General features: G+C 47.6%; 1 protein-coding gene across 2 annotated transcripts; it reads right to left on the bottom strand.

The window, feature by feature from the left end:
* Window positions 1–3,772: 3,772 nt before the first annotated feature.
* MRPS23 (mitochondrial ribosomal protein S23) lies at window positions 3,773–13,020 on the bottom strand. Of its 2 annotated transcripts, XM_047832703.1 has the most exons (6): window positions 12,867–13,020; window positions 12,138–12,308; window positions 10,034–10,111; window positions 9,690–9,816; window positions 9,134–9,269; window positions 3,773–4,039 (listed from the first exon to the last, which is right to left on the bottom strand). In XM_047832703.1, exons 1-6 carry the CDS (start codon window positions 12,908–12,910, stop codon window positions 4,029–4,031), a joined length of 567 nt encoding a protein of 188 aa, XP_047688659.1. In that variant the 5' UTR covers window positions 12,911–13,020; the 3' UTR covers window positions 3,773–4,028. The 2 variants fall into 2 exon arrangements, with proteins under 2 accessions (XP_047688659.1, XP_047688658.1); XM_047832702.1 differs by lacking the exon at window positions 3,773–4,039 and having other exon boundaries at window positions 8,902–9,269.
* Window positions 13,021–21,389: the final 8,369 nt, after the last annotated feature.

The following is a 21,389-nucleotide window of genomic DNA, read 5'->3' as shown; positions in this document are numbered from 1 at the left end:
ATTTTAAGGCGGCAAGAGTTGAAACAAGTACTTGGTAAGTCTCGGGAGGCGCCTTCTCTCCCACTGCAACTCTTCTTGGACCCACAGACCCAACGATCAGGGCTTCCAAGGCCTTGTACTTCAACCTCCTTAATTTACAAACGGCCAAAAAGGTTGAATGACTTTCCAAACTCACACGGCCAACGAGTGGGATGAGTTGGGGCCGGCCCGGGGTCTCCAGGAGTCCCATCCAGGTCCCCGGCTTCTGTCCCATGCCATCTCCTGCCTCAGTTGTGGGCTGAAGGAGCTATTTTTCAGTGTCAGTTAACAATGGAGGCACACTCAGTTCTTTTTTTTTTTTTTTTAAGGCAGACATTGCCTACGGGTCACTGGCTTCTCATATATAAGAAATCTTGATTATACCTGAAAGCTCTATTCTCTTCAACACGACAGTAAAGTACGTTCAGGTCCTTTATGCCTTAAAGTAACCCCTTGGAGGCCTGGCAAGGTGTGTGTCAGTTGAGCCACAAGTATCTGTCATCTATCTTCCAGTGACATTAATTATAATATTAATTAACTTCATTAATATTATTATATAACAACTATAATCAACTCTATTATAATAATATTATAACATAGTTATTAATTATAAGACAACTGCATGGGGGAACTAAGTCCTTCCTTTGAGACTTTCCTAAATTTGACCTTTTTGACTTTTACAGGTATTCAAAGTGGCTCTTTTCAAAAAGCCACGGTAGGTGTGTCGATCAATAATCAAAAGGGAAGGAATAAACAGCTCCAACCTTGAGAACACGCGGCATTGGAGAAGGCCAGGAGAAACAGGGCTGGACTGCAGCAGGACCGTGGAACATTCTGGTACCCTCTACCTGCCTGCAGTTCAGATGACCCGACCCCTCCTACTCTTCTGGCTTGTCTCCCACGGCCCCTTTTTCTTCTCTCACAACCAAAAGTAGGAAAGTTAGGGATGGGGCAGGGTGGCCAAAGACCAGCTTTGCCTTCTTAGGATTTCAGTTGGAAACTTTCTGGGATTAAGCTGGCTACCTCTTGCTCTAACCTCAGGGGCCCCGGCGGTGTGGCTGGACCCGGAAACCAGGAGCCGAGGCTCATGCATGCACACTGAGGTGAGCCGGGTACTGAGCCCATGCTTTCCCAGCCTGAAAAGGGAGACCCTGCCGGCGCTTGTGGTAACACAAGCCCATCGGCCCTTGAGTTATACCTTTAAGGGCCTGGAAGCCCCGAGGAGCCAAAGTGACATATATGCCAGGGCAGGGGAACATGTTCCCAGCAGGGGGCCAGGCCGGAAGAAGGGATGAATTCGGGGGGGGGGGGGGGGGGGGGGCCGTGACCCTCTGCTGCTGAGATAGAGCAGGGCCGGTTCACCTCACCTGGCAGGAGCCAAGGGAAGCGGGTGATAAAGCCCAGGATCCAACTGTCTTTGTGTTTACTATTCAAGAGATAATCCTGAGCATGTTTGGGATTGAAATAAAGCACCGAGGAGGGGGTTTGAAGAACAACCCGGCATTTCCTGCAGAATTCCTCAGCAAGCAGAGATTAGACCAGTCACCCTCCCCGCTGCCGTTCCTCTCCTGAGTCCACAGTCTTAGGCTCTGCTCTCCTCAGGCGGGAAGCCCAGCCCCAGCAGCTCCATAGCCATTTTCTTCTGCCCGGCATCTTTATTTTGTGTAACTGCAGAAGGCTTGCGTTTACAAAGTTCTGCCACAACCAGCACCTTCTTTGGGTTCTGCACCCCCAAAACATCCTTGGAGCAAGTACTAGTATCCCTACTGTAGTCAGGGAAACCATTCATTTGTTCATTCACTCACTCAACAAGCACACTTTCAAGGATCTATCAGGCTCCAGACCCTGTGCTGGAACTGAACGCAGCTCAGAAGGGCTAAGTGACTTGCCCGAAGTCACCGTCACACGAGGAGCAGCAGTGCCACGATTGGAACCCAGCTCTTTCGACTGAGACCTAAAAAGGAGAGAGACCAGAGCTCCGCCTCGGTAAGGTACCTCGGTGGCACCCTCAGCCCTTGTGTCCTCTAGCCTAGCATCCCAGGTGAGCAGTGGTGGAGGGGCCCCACGGGCCACCTACAGACAAACCAAAGTCAAATGGAGTGAGAGGGGCACAGGACAGTGGGAAGGACATAAATAGATCTTCCTGGCTTTCCAGACCTCATTCCCATGCCACCCACCACTTCAGCCCTGACATCCCCCCTGTCCTTCACCGGGAGGAGGACCAGAGGGAGTTCCAGAAACTCCTGCCCCAACTGTTAGCAGCACTGGACCCCAGAAACAATGTCTTCTGAGGTTGGAGCCATTTTCTTCTGCTGGACCTCTAGGTAGTGACCCTCTGGCTTCCCGCCACAATCTGGGGAGACAGGGGGAGGAAGAAGGGAGCAAAGTCTACTGCGAGGAGGGCGGAGGGGGGCAACAATGAGGAAAGAAAGAAGAAACGGAAGGCCACTAAGATGTTGGTTTCTACTCACTCTCTGTCTCTCTGCCTTAAAAATAATTTTAAAAAGGCAAGTTTTCCAGTGAAACCTACCGGCACTGGGTAAGCTCCAATAGTGGACGAGTTCCCAGGTTGTTCTTTAGTCTCCTCCTTTTTTTTTTTTTCTTTTTTTTTATAATTGTTTGATTGATTGGCCGATTGGTTTGGCGCTAGAAGGTTGGAAGGAGATAAAAGAGATAGCAACTGCTGTGGGGAGGGGCCCAGAAAAGAGAAGCGGTTAGACAAGTAGCTGGTGAAAAGGTACACAATCCTAGTTTTTTGTTCCTTCTCTGTTTTAATATAATGCACATTCGCCTCCACCCAGTGGGAAGCAACAGTTGCTGAGAACCTTCCAAGCACTGAAAGGGAAGACTGACTCCGTGCCAAGAACTTTGTTCCTGCTTTTATTTAACCCGCATAGCAACTTGATGAGGGAGATGTTAGGACCCCTGCTTTACAGACAAGGGAACCAAGGGTCAAGTTATTCACCAACTCCCCTAATGGCACAAGACAAAGCAATCAATCAGGGCTTCCGTCCCAGGTCTGACTCCACAAGGCCTGGGTTTTTTCCACTGGCCCACACTGCCTGCATTGCTCTCCCGCCGACCTCCGCAGCAAATTCGCAGATTCTGTCATTGACCGGAGAAGGTTAGGAAACACTGATCTGAGCAGTCTGTAGGGGCTCCGCACAGTTAGCGCTCTCCTCTCCGGCTCCCATGATGGCGCAGTGTCGGTTTCCCCCTGCAGGCTTTTGTCATTTGTCCTGTGGCCTCTCTGCTCCCATCTCTACCCTATCCCAGGCACCCGAGGACCTCAGCTTCCTAAATCTCAGCCAGAACGGTATTTTACAAGGACACTCGCCAACCTTGAAAGGCAAGGTACCCCGAGGCAAGGTAATAAAATTACTGTGGCTGAGCAGCATGAGCGCAGCGCCACCTAGTGGTTCTTGGGCCAACGGTCCCTGGCGGTGACATTTTCAAACAATCAATATCTCATTATTAACCATAATCACAACCTGATGTTTACTTTTGGAGAAATGTTCAGCGGCAAGGGATACACATGCACTTTTCTGCATGTTTCAGAGGCCTGCGATCTAAATGCCACAATGACTATTAAACAGTGTCCTGCCCGTGAGCAAACAGGAGGGAGCAGAGATTGATTGTATATCTTTTTCATCTAAGCTACTCACCAAAAACAAAGCATCCGTTGAAGCCACTGACCTTTCACTAACTGCTGGGAGGAAAATGCTTGATAAATAATAAATAGACCACTACTGGATGTTGCTTAGAACCATCTTTTAATTAAAAGAACGGAACAACTAGAAGGTCAGGTGACTGACATTTAACTTCCAGTCCAAGAAAAGCATCAATCGAGGCTAAAACTATATCCAAAACGTAATTTCATTGTCAGCTACCATTCAGCAAAAGTCCTCTTCCTGTGATACGTCTGGCCGGAGAGGTCAGTGCTGGCGACATCTTGGAGAAGAGGTAGCACTCACCTTTGCCGCCTCCTTTGCCTTCCCCTAGCAACCTTTTCATTTGAGTGCTGTAGCAAAAACAAAAAACAACGGTCGCGTTCGGCATCTCCCCAGAAACCACTCCAGCACCAGACTCACCCAGTCACAGACCAAGATGCCCCACGGAGCACTACCCTAGCAGTGACACGGAAGCCATTTCCCGTCTTGCCCACGGGAAGGCAGGTGCCCTTCCTCCACCATTCAAGGTGACCCCAAGTGGCCCACTGAACTTGCTCAGGCATCCATCTCACTGAGCACCGGCAAAGCTTCAAAACACGTGACCAACCCCGCCAGTCAGTCCTCTACCTTTTGGCTGTTCTGGAATAGAGCTCAGGAACATGGAGACCCAGAACAAAGTCATAATCGCATGCCCCGGCCCACGCACACACACATACACTCACCTTTCCTCATTCCCAGCTCCGCATGCCTCTGAGGCAGTACCAGCACCTGTCAGAGCCACATCATGTCATATGCCCTAGTGCCCTGGCGGTCAGGAAAACTGACAGCCCAGTTCAGAGCCATACTTGGTCATAGCTGTGTGCCTGTCTGGATTCCCAAGGGCAGAAGTGCTAGGCTCAGAGAAAATCTTACCCTTCCACTTGAATGATTTTATGTTTTTATTTTTTTACCCTTGAGACAGAGAAAGAGAGACAACACGAGCAGGGGTGGGGCAGAGAGACGGAAACAGAACCTGAAGCAGGCTCCGGGCTCTGAGGTGTCAGCACAGAGCCTGATGCGGGGCTCGAACTCACAAACGGTGAGATCATGACCTGAGCCAACGTCAGAAGTTTCACTGACTGAGCCATGGAAGCTGTAGGATGTTTTAAGTGGCAAGCCACCATTTATTTACAGGGAAGGCTATCATTTTAATAAAATCAGGAATCCTATGGGAGCACTGATTTTTCTGTAAAACCACTTTCATTATCAGAAAACATGACACTAAATATTACACAAAATTAGAAAAACACTAGGGCTTGCCTTTTAAGGACACATGATCAAGAATCAGGCCTGCTGAACAAAAGGAAATGAAGAACTCTATAAAACCTTGTGAATCCAAAACCACTTTAAAGTCTTGCTATGTAGACGATGGAAGATGTGGGACCTATTGCCTTTGTTGGCTTTCTTGTCCCTTCTGTCCTTTAATTAAGAGGATTCACCTGGTTCAGCCCCCAGCATCCCATACCTCTCTATCCTCCCCTTGGAGAGCTCATTCATTCTCCCACCTCCAACCTTTACCCTTTGCTAGGGACTTCCTCCCCATCTCCCAGACATCTAACTCATCTCTATCTGCCACTTGGATGATGCAGCATCACCCCCTAACTCAGTGTGTTGAGGACCACCCTCTTCCCAACCTTGCTGCCTGTTAGTGAGGCACATATTCCTCTGGTCACTCGGGTTTGTGACCTTGGAACCCGCCTCCAACTGGGATGGCTGCAGAGACCAAGTCTGACGGGCCTCCTCTTCCCTCCCTCTCCCTTCCCTGCGCACTCCGCCAATCCCATTCTTTGGATCACATCTGAGCAAATCTTCCTTCCACCTGACGCTGCTTTCACTACATTACTTCCTGCTCAAACTTTCTTACAGCCAACGGAACAACTCTTGAGTAGTTATTGGAGCCACGTGGTCTGATCCCAGCCTATCTGTTCAAACCTTTTCCCACTACTCCTCAAGAGTAATGAAAGCAACTGTAATATTACAGGTGAGCTTTACAGTCTGTCTCAATTTCCGCAACACTATCTAGAAGCCAAAGAGGCAAACATTACCCCTATTTTGTAATCTGAGGCTGCTGGTCACACCAGCAAAAACTGGAGGAACCAGAGCTAGTCCCGGATCTTCAAACTTGTCTTCGTAAACTGCACTGTAACCTGGACGTGGACCCTTCTTGGCTTGAGTTCAGCAAACCCACATGGAGGGCCTGCTCTAGAAAAGCTCTGTTTAATGCTTTAGTGGGTACAAGTAAGAATTTCCACACTCGTTTACACTCTGGATGGGAAGAGGGACCCTGGGGCTCCTGGGTGGCTCAGTTGATCAAGTATTTGACTCTTGATTTCCACTCAGGTCACGATCTCGTGGTTTGTGAATTTATCCCTGCATCGGGCTCTGCTCTGACAGCATGGCACCTGCTTGGGCTCTCTCTCTCTCTCTCAAAAATAAATATACATTAAAAGAAGAAAAAACTGCCAGAAAAACAAAGGGAATGGGAGGGGAGGGGAGGGGAAGGGAGGGGAGAGGAAGGGTTAGAGAAAGGAAGAAAGAGGAACCCTGGAATGACAACCAGGTAAGCAAGGACTGTAAACAGCGGGCCAGGTGTGCCAACTGAATGATGGGCATGAGTGCGGCCTGGAAGGGACTCCATAAGGGACTTGAGATCTGACTTGAACATCAGCTAACGTTTCTGAGCAGACATCACTTGGAAATGGCAGTGAAGGTACAGTTTCTGAAGACCGTGGTGGCAGGGAGGGCACTCCTGACAGAGGAGACAGCATACATTCTCCAATTGCTCCCACCTTGCAAGGCCCTCTGTGCGTATTCCTGAACTGGTCCAGACCTGGCTCCTCCCCCCAGCTCTATTGTAATTTTCTATCATAATTTAAAAGGATTCCTGTTCATCTTATGGCTTCCAAAGTCACTCTGGTCTCCCAGCTAGATTTTAAGCTCTTTAAGGCAAGAATGAGGTCACGCTTCCATTCTCCCCAAACATCCCTATAGGAACCCGACGGTGGCTTTTGCCCCCACAACTGTGGGGAAGAGCTCTGAAATCCCCGATAAACTTCACGACTTTCACCGTGTTGACCACTGAGATTCAACCTAAAGGAAGTTTGCCATAAGGGCTAGTCTCTCTCCCTTCTATCAGGCTTAGGGTGTCCTCACAGAAGAATCCTTGCCTGATTTAACAAGACTGGAATGTACTGGTGAGGATGTGGGGATACAGGCATCCCCCTATATTGCTGGCAGGAGTAGAACTGAGCAGTTTCCATGCAGGGCAATATCAGAAGTAAAGACGAGCTATTCCCGAGTCCAGCAGCACCACTGCTAAGAATGCACCCACAGCAACACTGGCCTGTTTACAGCACAAGAAAACACACAGCCACTTTTGTCACCTTGGCACTCACTAAATCACTGTGCATCCATACAGAGGATGGGAGCAAATGAGGTACAGTGTCCCCATGCATATGCCCAAAATATTTCTGAACAGGGAATGGTGATGATGGTGGCCTTGAGGGAGCAAATAGGTGGCTGGGAACAGGTTTTGGAAAGGAGACCAGCTTTTTACCTTTAAATCTTGAACCACGTGCATGTATAGTTTTTCTAAAAAAGTACGTGAAGGGGCTCCTGGGTGGCTCAGTCAGTTGAGCGTCCAACTCTTGGTTTCAGCTCCTGTCATGATCCCAGGGAGTGTGGGATCAAGCCCCATGCCAGGCTCCACCCTAGGTGTGGAGCCTGCTTAAGATTCTCTCTCCCCCACTCCCTGCCCCCTCTCCTCGGCTCACACTCTCTCTCTAAAAAATAGAAAAAAAAAAAAAAAAAGTATGCAACAACTTTCTAAAAATGTTCTCATCGTTATGGCAAAGAAACTGCCTTTTAAACCCCAGAAACCTAGGGTTTAGAAAAATAATGAGTGACTCTCCGACTGTTCCTCTGAGAGCACGATCATCTTTTCCACCTGCTTAAGCCCTCCTCCCAAGGCCTGGCACTCACTGGTTGTCTACGGTTGTTGAATGGATGAGATTTACTTTCCCATCTAAAAGTAAAGCATTCCCAGGGCGCCTGGGTGGTTCCGTCAGTTAGGCGTCTGACTCTGGATTTCAGCTCAGGTCACGATCTCCCGGTTTGTGGGATCAAGCCCCGTGTCAGGCTTTGCACTGGCAAAGTGAAACCTGCTTGGGATTCTCTCTCTCCCCCTCTCTCTGCCCCTCCCACCCCTCAAAATAAATACACTTAAAAAATAAACAAGTAAATAAAATAAAAGTAAAGCATTCCCAAACAAGAGGAATTGCCAAACAGCGATAAAGGTGGCAGGAGGATGCAGCGTGGCTGAAAACTGCTCCCAGTCAGTGGGTTCGAGCCCCGTGTCGGGTTCTGTGCTGACAGCTCAGACCCTGGAGCCTGCTTTGGATTCTGTGTCTCCCTCTCTCTGCTCCTCCCACACTCATGCTGTCTGTGGCTCTCTAAAATAAACATTAAAAAATAATTAAAATAACATAAAATAAACAATTTATGAAGCAGCTTATTACTAGTAGCTGAAAACCACTGGCCTGATCACAAATAAAAGGGCTACAAACTGAAAGGAATATTTCACATGTTCAGTAAAAGATATGAAAATGAAGAAAGCAGAACAGTTGATAAGGTCGTGTAAGCACATCACACCACCAGGGAGGCAGGTGAACACTGGTGGACAACAGCATCTCAATTAGCTGGCCCCCTCTTGGCAATCCAGGTATCTACAGAGAGGTCCTCTGAGTTCAGTCTTTAGCTGGATTTAATCACTTACTCAAATCTTTACTGAGCAGACTACTATGCTCAGGCCTATGCTAACTGTCTCCAGCACACTCAATCTATGAAATTAAAGTTACAGTTCTGACCTTTGTCCATCGTCAGTGATAGATTCTCACTCTTACTACAAAGCACAAGTCAGCTTAGCCTCTCAAGTTGAAGATCAAGATAGTTCCAGAGAAAAATGTAAAGATTATCTGCAGACAGAAACAGTTGGCCCAGGGAACATGCCACATGCACAAGTAAAAGCCTGATGGAAAAAAGACACCAGAGGATCAAATAGAGCCAACCCACATGTTAACACAGAAACCCAAGCAAACCTACTCAGAACGAGTCTCATTCAAACAATACTTACAAAGGTTTCCTTATGCTATTTACAATTTTAAAGTAAATTTACTTTATAAGCAGCCAGGGAATTCTTTATTTAATACCATCCTAACATAAAAGTTCATTCAAACCATGAAACTGAGTTTTATGACAACCTAGAAATAGGAACGGAAAGAAGGCAAACACAATGCCTTAGAGATCAAGAAACATTTACACAGTTCCACTGTTAAAAACAGTTCAACATTCATCCAGTGAATACAGTTTGGATGTCAGTATACACGTTCGTCAGGGAGGTGAGAGACCTTTCGACTGTTCCTCCGACGGCTCCATATGCTGGCCCTGTAGAGCTTCTGGCAGAGGCTTGTTGTTTTCCAACACTGTTTGGGATTTCACATCCGGAGGTTCAGATTCCCAGGAAACGTGACTACCTGCCTTTTGCTTAAAAGACCAGACAGAAATATGTCACACAGATGCTGTCATTTTCACTCCACTGACTGGCTGAAGCTATATGACTAAGCACATTCTATCACGGAGTCAAAAACGGAACATTTATATTCCAGGTCAGATTCTATTATAACAAGCAATACACATGATAAAAATCTCTACAGAACCTAATTTCAAAAGTCCTAACGACAACTCACTTGTTCCAAGCAGCAGTCATTATCACAAAATTTCAGTGTATATATGTGTGTGTGTATGTGTATACATTTTTTCAAGTTTCAGTATATTTAATCTACCAATATTTGACCCGGTGTTCAGGGACATAAACCAAGGTTGGGGAAGGAAAACCAAGCCTTCCTTTAACCTCTAATGAACAGGCAGTTAATCTAACAACAATTTTAATAACAAAATACTCACAGTCCTTGCTTCTCCTACTCGTCTTAAAATGACACCTTCTGCCAATAAAGCCTTTCCTGTTTCCACAAATAATTTCTCTTCGTCTGTTTCTCCAAGCTTCTGTAGCTCAACGTACTTCTCCACAAACCTGGAATTCCAAGCAGTCACATCTTAGGTCTGTGCATGGAGAGTCATCAAGATGTGCTGTTACACAACATCAAGCGGCTCAACAGGTCCGCCTACAGGAACATCTTTTTCCTCAAGTGGAATTCAATGAAACTCCTCACACTGGGAACTAAATTCCTTACAAAAAAAAAAAACAAAAAAAAAACAACAACCAACACAGGACCTGTAAAATGGCTTACTGTTGACAGGTAGACTTGAAGTTTGGATTGAACAGATCAAAAGCTTTCTGACCAGATCCATAGGCCGAATAAAATTTCCTAGAAAATACAAACAACACAATATAAATTTCCAACTACAGATCACGGCCAAGAGCAAAGTAAAGAAAAATTACTAGGCTAAGCATAAGCTTTTTTTTTTTTTTTTTTTTTTTAAGTAATGCATATGGTAAATATAACAAATGTTACAAAAAGGTAGCCAGTGAAGTGACATTCCTGCTCACCTCCTCCCACCCCCAGTACCCTCCCAGGAATCAATACCAATCTGTTTCTTCTGCATTCATCCAAGAACATTCTCCTAACATATAAGCATATACACATCTATCCTTCCCTGTTCCAAGCTGTGTAATTTAACCCAAAGGACAAGAAACACTCTAGTACATCTTGCCTCTTCTCCTTTTTTTTTTTGTTTTTGTTTCATTCACCAAGTTTATTTTGAGTCTTACTAGGCATTGTGTTCAGCCCAAAAAGAATCAAATATTGAAGAATATTTCTATTGCCCTGGCTTGAACTATATTAAATTTGTTTATGGTGTTATAATCTTTATCAAAGACATCAACTAAAATATCCAGTCATAATAAAAAGGTATTTACAAGGAAAGGTATTTCTAGAGGAAATAAAAGGAGTTTCTCCGTGCAATATTTTTAACTATCCAAGGGCAAATCTGAGTCTTGGAGAAAATTCTTCCAGCTGAGAGAGCAAGACAAAGATCACTAAGTTATTTTAATTAAAGTGATTCATTTGAGGACAAAGGGACAAATTCTATGGAAGACAGAACCCCAGATTTCAACTCCTGTTGTCAGTGGTGGATTCCACCTCAGAATGAGAAGGGGCAATTCATATTCTAAGCTAAGAGCAAATAACTTTAATTAAGCCTTTGCCTCTTCTCCTTAATAGTTCTTTTTTTTTTTTTTTTTAATGTTTATTTATTTTTGAGACAGAGATAGAGAGAGAGCATGAACAGGGGAGGGTCAGAGAAAGAGGGAGACACAGAATCTGAAACAGGCTCCAGGCTCTGAGCTGTCAGCACAGAGCCCGACACGGGGCTCGAACCCACAGACCATGAGATCATGACCTGAGCCGAAGTCGGACGCTTAACCGACTGAGCCACCCAGGCGCCCCTCCTTAATAGTTCTTAAAGATCATTTCAAATCACTGAACTTTTCTGTTTCCAATCCTTTGCTACTCTAGAGAGTGCTGCAATGATTACCTTTATCAATATTTCTTAGTGCACTATGCAAGTCTGGAATAGATTCATAATAACAGTACTATTAGCTCAAGGTATGTGCATTTGCAATATGGCCTTGCAAACTGCCAAATGCTTCCAAGTGTATGCAATGAGCCTGCGCAGAAAAGTGCTGTCAAAGTATTTAATACCCCCAAAGATCTCATGTCCTACTCTGAAAATTTCCACGTAGAGCAGAACATACTTGTTTTACTACCTCAAGGAGAGTCGGGGGCAAGGAGGGGGGTAGAGAGGAGATTCCTCAAAAGAAAGGGGCCTGGACCTCAAATGAGAATATAATGATTTTATGAGTTTTGTTTTCTTATAACCAGAAATAGAGATAAGAATAAGGTGTATATATTAAATTGACTAAAGTACAATCCCTGATCTTAATATTTAAGAGAAGTGGAATCCTACAAATTCTAGGTACTAAAAACTGGCATCAACATTTGAGGGAAAAAGTTCTTCCACTGAATTCTCAGCAAGCTCACTTCCTTGAACCCCATAGTCCTATGAATAAAATGGAGACAAAATACTGTAGGGTTAAAGTAAGGCCTAAATGAGAGAATGTTTTTGAGGGTTTAGCAGAGTGTTAATCCATGCACAGAAACAGGCAGCTACAACTGCAATGATCAGTCCGTTGCTGAGCTCCAGACTCTACTTCCCAGAACTTGTTTCTCTCACATGTGGGAGGGGCACTGGTTCCCTCACCAGGCTAGATAGTCAAGACCTTCTCCACAGGGAAAGCCCTGACTCAATTCCTGGAAGTCACCCGACTGCTAGCCAAACCTTTCCTTCTGAAATCGCGCTACCTCCTGTCCACCACGGGTGCTTTGCACTCACGCTCTAATCCGATCCTCGGGGTACAAGATGTCCTGGATGGCAGCTTTGGCTTTGCCGTATCTCAGGCGGGGCCTTCGGAAGACCGGCTCTCTCAGTGGAGGAAAAGCGTTATATATGTCAAACCAGAGGGGCTTCTCCTTCAACACCCCAGCCCGAATCAGGTCCCGAGTCCTTAAGGAAGGAAAAATAACGAAGGGCAGCCAGTTACAACAGCCCGTCTAAGCCCAAGAATCAGTCTAGTCACAGCCTGGGGCATCAGTGGGATTGCGGAGTCCGAAACACAGAACCGGAAGGAGGCCGCAGCACGGGTGTTCCCCACCTACAGGTAAGATACTTCCATATTCCAAAACCAACCTAACAACGCTCAGGGGTTAAGTCCTTCTATTTTCTCAGGTGCGTCCCACGCCCCCTCCCCCCATCCCCGTCCAGTCAAGGAAAATAGAGGCTCCAGCTGGGCCCATCAGCATCTTCCTCCCTTCCTCTTCCCACAGACCTCCACCCCGGCAGGGGGAGAGGTGCAATCTTGAACGAGAAAGGTACATTCGGGGAGTGATGTCAAGTACACCTATTCAGAGACGGCGGACAGCACGAGAGGGCCTCACCCGGCTCCCACTCCGCACTCTGGAGAATGCCTCGCCCTACTCACACCCACCCAGAAAAAGCGCGACCGGTCGAGAGCCCCCATCCCGGGGGAGGCGCCCTCAGCCCACCCCGCCTCCGAGCACACACCGCGAGAAAACGCTCCCCACCGTCTGCAACCGGCTCCCCGCCATGGCAGGCGCCTCGGATACACTCGGCTAGCGGCTACCGGAACCGGAAGCGCCCGCGGCGGCGAAGGGGGCGTAGGCTGCTGGCCGAGCAGAGGATCGCGGCGCTCTCTCCGCAGCCCCAGCCGGAGAGCCGAGCCAGGCAGAAGCAAAGGATGGGCCGAACTGGCGCGGCCCTCGGCTCCCGGCCAGATTCAGACGGGAGCACTCGATAGCCGAGACGAAAGGAAGGAAGCCGGCCAGAGCCGGGCAGAAGCAATAAATGACCGATCTCGAGGAGGGATTCACGCTGGTGACTGCTTTACCCTTTCTGGCCTTGCTGAGCCACCCAGTCTGGAAGGTGGGGCGGCGCGGAGGGAAGACGAGGGGGAGGAAGGAGGGAGGCGCAGCCTACGTCCGGGGAGCCAGCCCGGCCAGGACACACGTAAAGGCACAGATAGAGGTCACGCTGGCGCTGGGCCCGAACTGCGCCTTATCTTGCTTGGAGCCACAGACTCCGCAGAAGGAAATCGAGGCCGGGACGAGCAGTCACTGGCCTGGCGTGACACTGGGACGGGCAGGCACTGGCCTGGGGTCACACTAAAGCTCAAGCGTCTGTCCTCCGTGCCCTGCTGTGCAGCGCGCCCCGTGAGTCCTTAGGCCCTGGAGTGCCTCCTGCATCTGCTCCCTTCGGGATGCGCCCGGCATCTAGTGTTTTCTCCGCGGGAGGCGTCGCGGGCTTGCTCCTCCGTGGGGCTGGCAAAGCGAAAGTGAACGAAACAAATTCCCAGACGGAGACCCAAAAATCTGGGAAGAGTAGCCTCTCGGGGTTACTTATTGGTCCAATAATCGTGCTTCGGGTAAAGTACCCCAAAGAAATGAAAGCACAGTTTCTTTCATGAGGATGTTTGTGCAAGGATCGTCACTGCACTGGAGGAAAAAACTCAAATGGAAAATTATGGTTCGTGTGTCCCATGCAATCCTATGCAGCTGTTAACAATGAACAAGTTATATCCACTTGTGAATGCCCATGACTTATAGTTAAATGAAAAGGGAAGTTGCAGAGAAACATCTTTTAGTGGGATCCTAACCTGTTAAAAGAAAAGCGAAAACACCTGTACATGTGTTTGTGTTTCTATGAAGATAGAAACTACGTAGAAGGCCCACAAGGCAGTGAACCTTGGTTATCTCCAGTGAGACTGCCAGAGAAGACAGCATTTTTTCTTTATATTTCCTTCAGAGTTTGATCGGTAGAGTTTTTATTCGTGTTTGAACTTTTTAATCCAGTGTAATGTTTTGAATTGCATACACACAAAATATCTCCCGGGAGCCCATTATCATCTTTGTCAGCCAGAAAGAGCAGCAGGTCATTCCAGAGCACTCCCACTCTATGGGAGGCTGGTGAGGAGGAGGAAAGTAATGTTTCAGGAGCAGTTACTGTTTGTTTGTTTGTATTGTCTTGGATCCACACACCTAACCGGAAGGTAGCTATTATTAGCCTTATTATAGATGAGAAAGTGAGGCCATAGCAGGTGAAGTAACCTGTTAGACACCTAACTGACAGAGCCAGCCTTCCCACACAGCCTGGACCTTTTCCAGAAACCCACAACCCTCCTTAGCTATGTCTCAAGCTGGAGATTGGTAGACCTATGAGGTCAGCCAAAACTGGCCCCAGGGGCAGGAGAGGAGGGATTTGAGGCCCAGGGCTAACCTGAGAGGTGGGTTTCATGGCTGCTGCAGGGCCCTGTGGCACAGGGAAGAGAGAGCACAGTGCTGGCTGCTGGGCCAGGTGTAGAGACTCCAGTCTCCCAGTCTTAGGAAGGTCTGGAAGGCTTTGCTCTAGGTCGAGCAAACATACTCCCAACTAAATATAGTCTTCCCAGGCCTCATAACGAGTTTCTAATTCTGTCCAAGTCCCGGCTAGCTGCCAGCCCAGACCACAGACACACTTCCCTTCTCCCACTCAGGCCTGCTCCCCTAGGCCACTGCAGTTACCACTGGTAAAGAATTAGGAGAATTTATTCAGGGAGGAGAGCCAAGGACCCAAACCCTCAGTGGGGGAGGAATTGCAAGGTTGGAATTTCTCCTCTAGATCTTCTTAGGGAAGTTACTTCCTCTTCTGAGCCCTTCAGGTTTCCCCTCCTTGAGGCATCTGGGTGGCGCAGTGGGTTGGGCTTCTGACTCTTGATTTTGGCTCAGGTGATGATCTCATGGTTCGTGGGATCAAGCCCTGAGTCCGTCGGGCTCTGCGCTGACAGCTCTGAACCTGCTTGGGAATCTCTCCCTCTCTCTCTCTGTCTCTCTGTTCCTCCCACTTGCGCACACGCACACACTCTCTCTCAAAATAAATTAATAAACTTTGCAGTTTCCCCTTCAGCATCCTATTTAATGCCTCTGTGACTGAGAGAGTGGAATGTTGGTGGGTAGATAGGAAGACCTTGGGGATGTGACAGCAGGATGAATTGGGAACCCTCTGACCCTGCAACAGGAAGTGTGTGCCCAAGGGAGTACTCATTCATGAAAAGGAGGAAGCTGTGGGGCAGCTGGGGGCAGGCAAACTGGACATTAGAGGCCTCTGTCTTCTCACCAGGCCCTCTCAAGACTGCAAGGGGCTGATGCACTCATGCCTTGCACTGCAGCAGCAATCTGGATTTGTCCTATTCAGTTGTTCAGCTGCCTGATGCCATAGGTAACGTCCTGACGAATCTCACACAGAAGGAAATAGAACTTGTCAACTCTCCAAAAGGCCGTATTCCTTCCGCTACCCTGCTCGACCCCGGTAGATGTGCCCACTAAATAGTATCAACTACCTGCGTGGCTTGCTGCAAGAGTAGAAGCCACCATTCTGCAAAGACCAAACGGGAGCTGGTAAGTAACAAGTCTGATGGCAGTTACAGCATCACTGTTGCTCTTGTGTCGTGATTGCCACCTGGGACTGCAGCATTTTGATGATATTTCATAAGTTGCCTTATTGTTTCATTTTCTTGTTAAATGATCCCGTTCAGCTCACAAGCGCTTAAGCACCTGCCTGGCCCTGTGCCGAGTCCTGGACAAGCTGACTATCCAGTGGGGGAGACTGGCAAATTCATAACTGAGAACTGTGTTGAATAGCATGTGGATTATATCAGTTTGCTAGGGCAGTCACAACAAAGTACCACAGACTGGGTGGCTTAGGCCACAGAAAGATTCTTTCGCACTATTCTGGATGCTAGAAGCCCGGGATCAACTTGCCAGGGTGGGTTTCTCCTGAGGCCTCTCTCCGTGGTTTGCAGACGGCCACCTTCTCCCTGTGTCCTCGCATGGTGTTCCCTTTGTATGTGCCTGTGTGCTCTTATGACACCAGTCATATTGGACCTGAGCCCAACCTAATGGCTGCATTTTAACTTCAACACTTCTTTAAAGACTATCTCTAAACACAGTCACATCCCGAGCTACTGGGGGTTAGGACTTCAACATACGAATTTTGAAGGGACACTGTTTAGCCCCATGACACTGACTGATAAGTACTTGGCTGAACAGCATCCATGTGCCCTGCCAGATGCACACGCACTCTGTGCTCTCCTTCACCCTGCTCTGTTCCCCGGGAGGCTGACTTCTAGGAACCGCAACCACGGCCCTCTCCTTCCAGTTGGGTTCCAGGAGGTACCACCAGTGGGAGGCATTGGCAGGGGAATGGAAGGAACGAGGAGAGTGAAGGTAGTCTCTATTCCCCTGGCTCCCTCCACGTACAGTCCAGGAACATAAAGTCACAGCTCTACAGGGCAACCTGTTCACACAGAGCTCTCACCGGGTTCCAGTCACTGTTCCCTCCCTTGCCCCTGAAGGCCAAGACTCAGCAAACTGTGCCCCTCTGTTACTAGCCATAGGTTCTAGGCCGTCCTTTGTGGCTTCCCTACACTCTGCCCACGTCTTTATAAATAGCACCCTTATTTAAGTAGTGCCTGGGAATTTGTCAGACAAAAAGTGGAGAAGCATCCCCGATGGCAGAACGGCCTTGGTGAGTGAAAATCCCAGCGTATGGATGAAATCATGAATACCGTTACCCATCTTTGGCAGAGAGCCAGGATCAGGGAGAAATTAGCTGCTCGCCTCAGAAAAGGAGGAAAACAATAGTATGCATTCAATACACAGTACAGGGACCAGGGGGAGGAGCAGCAGCGGGGGAGATGCGCAAAGAGGAGACCAGAGCGTCATGTCCCACCTCCAGGCTGTTGTGTGCTGTCTCTCCTGGCATGCGTGGGTTGGAGGCCCACACCTCCTCGGAGGCCCATTCCTCCGCTTCCTTTCAAGGGTCAGCCAGGAGGGCACCTCGGCCCGCAGCGAACACTCTGCCAGACTCTGCTCCCTCGCTCCCTAAGCTTTTCCCTCTCGGAATGTGGTGTTGTAACTGTGTTCACTGGTCTGAGTCTGTCTAACTGGGCCTCTCTGAGGGCAGGAACTGGCTCTCTTATCTCTGCCTCCCCACGCCCAGGCTGCTGCTTGGCTCAGAGGTGGCTCTCAGAAAGTTTTGTCATCAACAGCATGGCTGAATCAGGCCAAGTTAGGCCAAATGAGGGAGCCACCCCGGCCCTCCTTTCTGGAGGCCTTCCTCAGACACGCTATGGGTTTGTGGGCAAAAGCTGTGGCTGAATGGGGATAACCCTCCACTCCTCCGAGAACCTGGTCATTTCTAGTCCTGGCTATCCTCTGTGGCCCACTGACAGGTAGATCCAGTTTACAAACCTCGGGGCCTCAGCTCCGTTACCTGTGATATGGGCATAATCGGATCACCCACCCTATAGCCTTCTTCCGAGGAGTCAGTGGGTTAATATCTGCCGAGTGCTTAAAACAGTGCCTAGTGTACAGGCTCAATAAATAAGAGTGATGATAATAACGTTTTCTGACCACTGCACGTTTAAGAGCAACAAATCACAATTTATTAAATCACACCTACAATTAAATCACACCTAACAATTTGCAAGGCATGTTCACACAGCTGCCTGTTCATTTCTTCAGCAAACAGTCTTACCCCCAACAAGAATCTAGTTCAAGCAGAGGAAAGAAAAGCACTTTATGCCGCTACCAGCCCTGTATCACTGTAGCTCCTTTTGTAGCCAAGGAAACAGGAGCCAGCTGGGCCTGAAGCAACAATCTGGCCTTTTATTATTAGAATTAAAGGCCAATTGGAATCACTCTGGAGCTTTCCCAGCAGAGGATGAGCCCCTTGCAGGCAGATGTTGCAGGCTGGTGTGGGCCCCCCTCTTCTTGTGGAAGGCAGAGCAAATCTATCTTTAATATGCTCTGGAACCTCCCGGATCTTAGGAAATTCAGATTCTGACTCGAGCGGTCTGGGGTGAGGACTGAAACTCTTAATTTCTAACAGTCTTCTTCCAAGCCAATGCCAGCGCTGCTAACCTGCAGGCAGGGTAGCCAACTGGCCTAAGGTTGCCCAGAACTTTCCCAGTTTTAGCACTGAGATTGCCACATCCGAGGAACACGCAGACCTGGAAAACCAGGACAGTTGGTCACTGGATCCACAGAACCACACTTCGAGTAGCAAGGACATAGCCAGCTGAGTTTGTACTGAGCTTTACAGCCCTTCACTTCAGAGTCCCCTGAATAATCCTCTTGACCTGATAAAGAATTGTGACTCTTTAATCTCTAGAAATGACAGGGTAGATGCTGGCTCTGTAGGGCCTAAGGCTTATATAATCTTAGTGGCTCTTTTAAGAAAAAAAGTACAAAAATATCTTTGTTTTATAAAATTTGCAAAACATATAACCATGCAAATAGAGTAAATTCCCTTCTGTCTCTTTGGCCTCTGGCCAAACAGGTGCTCGCTTCCTTCTGGGAAAACGGTGTTGGCCTCTCAATGGCCGGTTCTGTGAGATGACCACCAGGTGGCAGTAGATTTACACAGCCCTGTTTCAACCACCCGCCCTGCTCCCTACCCGCTCCCCCCCATCTCCAGAAATTTCTAAATCTTCCTCCAGCTGGCCTAGCCAGCTAATCCAACAAATTAATCTATGCTCTGATAATGGGCCAAGGAGTTCATGTGCTTCTCTCTAAATAGCGTATTTTCCATTTAATGGGAATGCTAAGATCATTTTTAAAACCAAATAAAGAATGCTAATAGGTGACGTCCGAGCACACTGTTGGATCACACATCACACTATGGAGATGTTTTTAAGCAGGTAGAACTTTCTGTGTTCGGCAGATCCTGTCTATGGCGAGGTTCTAATTCTTACCACCTCTTCCCCCGCCCCAGTTTATAGCTTAGTGTTTAGGTAACAACTTTGGAGTTTGGCTGCTGGGGTAGTAAGTACTACCACTTACTGAGGGGCATGTTGAGTAAGGACCTTAACTCTGTACCTCAGTTTCCTAATCTGTGAAATACAAATAATAATACTGATTTCATATAATAGTTGTGGGGATTATGTAAAATAATGTACGTAAAGCTCCCCAGAAAAGTTGCATACAGTAAGCACTCAATAAGCAGCCATCATCTTCATCATCCTATATCTTGCCTGTCTTCTGCCTTCTTCAAACCAAATTGTCCTCCTGTCTTTCTTCCAATCTCAGGCCCCTACCAGGTGCCTCAAGTGAACAGAGGAAGGGTTGAGACTCCAGGATAGTAATAAGCAGGCCAGTTCTTCTGGGCACAGCATTCTTCAGACCCATGATCTCTCAAGTTGGGGCTGAGCCCTGGGGACCCTGAAGCAAGGAGGAGAGGCACTAGCTGGACCAGACTCCAGACAGCCCAGCTCAGCACTTTAGCAGGTCACTCTCCAAGGATCGCTTTGTGGATACCAGGAGCCCAACATTTGTAGATGAGCCTGGCATGTGAGGGCAGATGGGTAAGGGGGTTGCCTGACGCAGCCTGACTCCCTCCTAGGTCCTATAAACACCGTTTGACCCAGAGGGACTCATCACGGAGCAGAGGCTTCATCTGCTGTGCATCTCCATTTTCCAGTTGTATCTGGAACGCTTTCTTTGCCGTCTCTCCCCACATCCCCTCTCTGGATACAATTACCTTCAGTCAGTTAACTAAAAGGCAAAAGAGTGGATGGTTCTCAAACTTTGCTGCATATTAGAATCACCTGAGGCACTTTTACACTCTGATTCCCAGGCTAAATCCCAAACCAATGAAATCAGAATCTTTGGGAATGGGACCCAAGTTTCAGCAATAATTCCAGTATATGGTGCCTGGCTGGGAAGAGCAATGGAGAAATGTGCAACTCTTGACCTCAGGGTCATGGGTTTAAGCCCCACGTTGGGTGTAGGGATTACTAAAAAAAATTTAAAAACTTGAAAAAAAAAAAAGAATTCCAACGTATATAGCAAGTTTGAGAACTGGTGTTCTAGAGTAGTGTTTCTCCAGCTTCAATGTGCACTCAAGTCACCTGAAGAGTTTATTAAAATGGACATTCTAGGGGCACCTGGGTGGCTCAGTCGGTTAAGCGTCCAACTCTTGATTTCAGCTCAGCTCATAATCCCAGGATTGTGGGATTGAGCCCCACATCAGTCCCCATGCTCAGCATGGAGCCTACTTCAGATTCTCTCTCCCTCTCCCCCTCTCCCCTGCTCTCTTTCTCAAAAAAAAAAATTATATATATATAAATTATAAATATATTTATATATATATATAATTTATATATATATTTTTTATATATTTATATAATTTATATATAAATTATATATATATAATATATATATATTAAAGTGGATATTCTAGTCCAGTGGGTCTAGGGTAGACCCTGAAATTGTGTGTTTCTATCAGGCTCCAGGTGATACAGAGGGTGCCGGTCCATAGACCAAATTTTGAGTAGCAAGTTGTGGAACTGTGCTTCTCAAACTTGGCATGTATCAGAATCATCTGGAGGGCTTGTTAAAATACTCCCAGTTTGAGATTCAGTAGATCTGGAGTAGGGCCCCATAACATGCATTTCTAATGTGCTCTGTGATGCTGATGCTGCGGGTCCACACAGCACACCTTGAACAGCATTTGGAGTCAGGCACCCCTGGACCGTGTTTCTGGCTTCACACCTTGCTACCTCTGCAACCTTGCAAAGTTACTTTCTGAATTGTCATTTCATCATCCGTAAAGTGGCCATTATTGGGTCAGACTAATTGAGCTAATATGAAACACTACCAGACTGCCCAGTGTGCTGGTCCTCAAACTTGATTGCAAATTTGAATTACATGAGGAACTGTAAAATAAATCACCCCATGGCTGTTGATTTAATTGATCTGGGGTACTGAGCATCAGGATTTTTTTTTTTAAGCTACCCAGGTAATTCTGTGCAGCCAGTAGTAGGTAGGGGCCTGGCACTGTGGTTCCCAAACACAAGACTCAGATTGCTGGGCTGCACTCCCTGAGTCTCTGATTCAGTATGTCTAGGGTAGGGCTGAGAATTGGCATTTCTAACAAGGTCCCAGGTTACACACCTGAGGGTTATACACCTATCAGTAAAAAATGCACAACACTGGGGCACCCGGCTGGCTTGGTCAGTAGAGCATGCTCCTG

Source organism: Prionailurus viverrinus, chromosome E1 (assembly GCF_022837055.1).
Source record: "Prionailurus viverrinus isolate Anna chromosome E1, UM_Priviv_1.0, whole genome shotgun sequence".
In the NCBI taxonomy this organism is placed as follows: domain Eukaryota; kingdom Metazoa; phylum Chordata; class Mammalia; order Carnivora; family Felidae; genus Prionailurus; species Prionailurus viverrinus.
The sequence above is the reverse complement of the archived record's forward strand: the minus strand, read 5'-3'. Positions and strand labels throughout refer to the sequence as shown.

Coding starts and splice junctions, on each gene's coding strand:
- MRPS23 (XM_047832702.1), bottom strand. CDS start 12,910: ATGGCGGGGAGCCGGTTGCAGACGGTGGGGAGCGTTTTCTCGCG. Junction 9,817..10,033: donor TTCAAGTCTACCTGTCAACA/GTAAGCCATTTT, acceptor TTGGAATTCCAG/GTTTGTGGAGAAGTACGTTG. Junction 9,270..9,689: donor GAGTAGGAGAAGCAAGGACT/GTGAGTATTTTG, acceptor TGGTCTTTTAAG/CAAAAGGCAGGTAGTCACGT.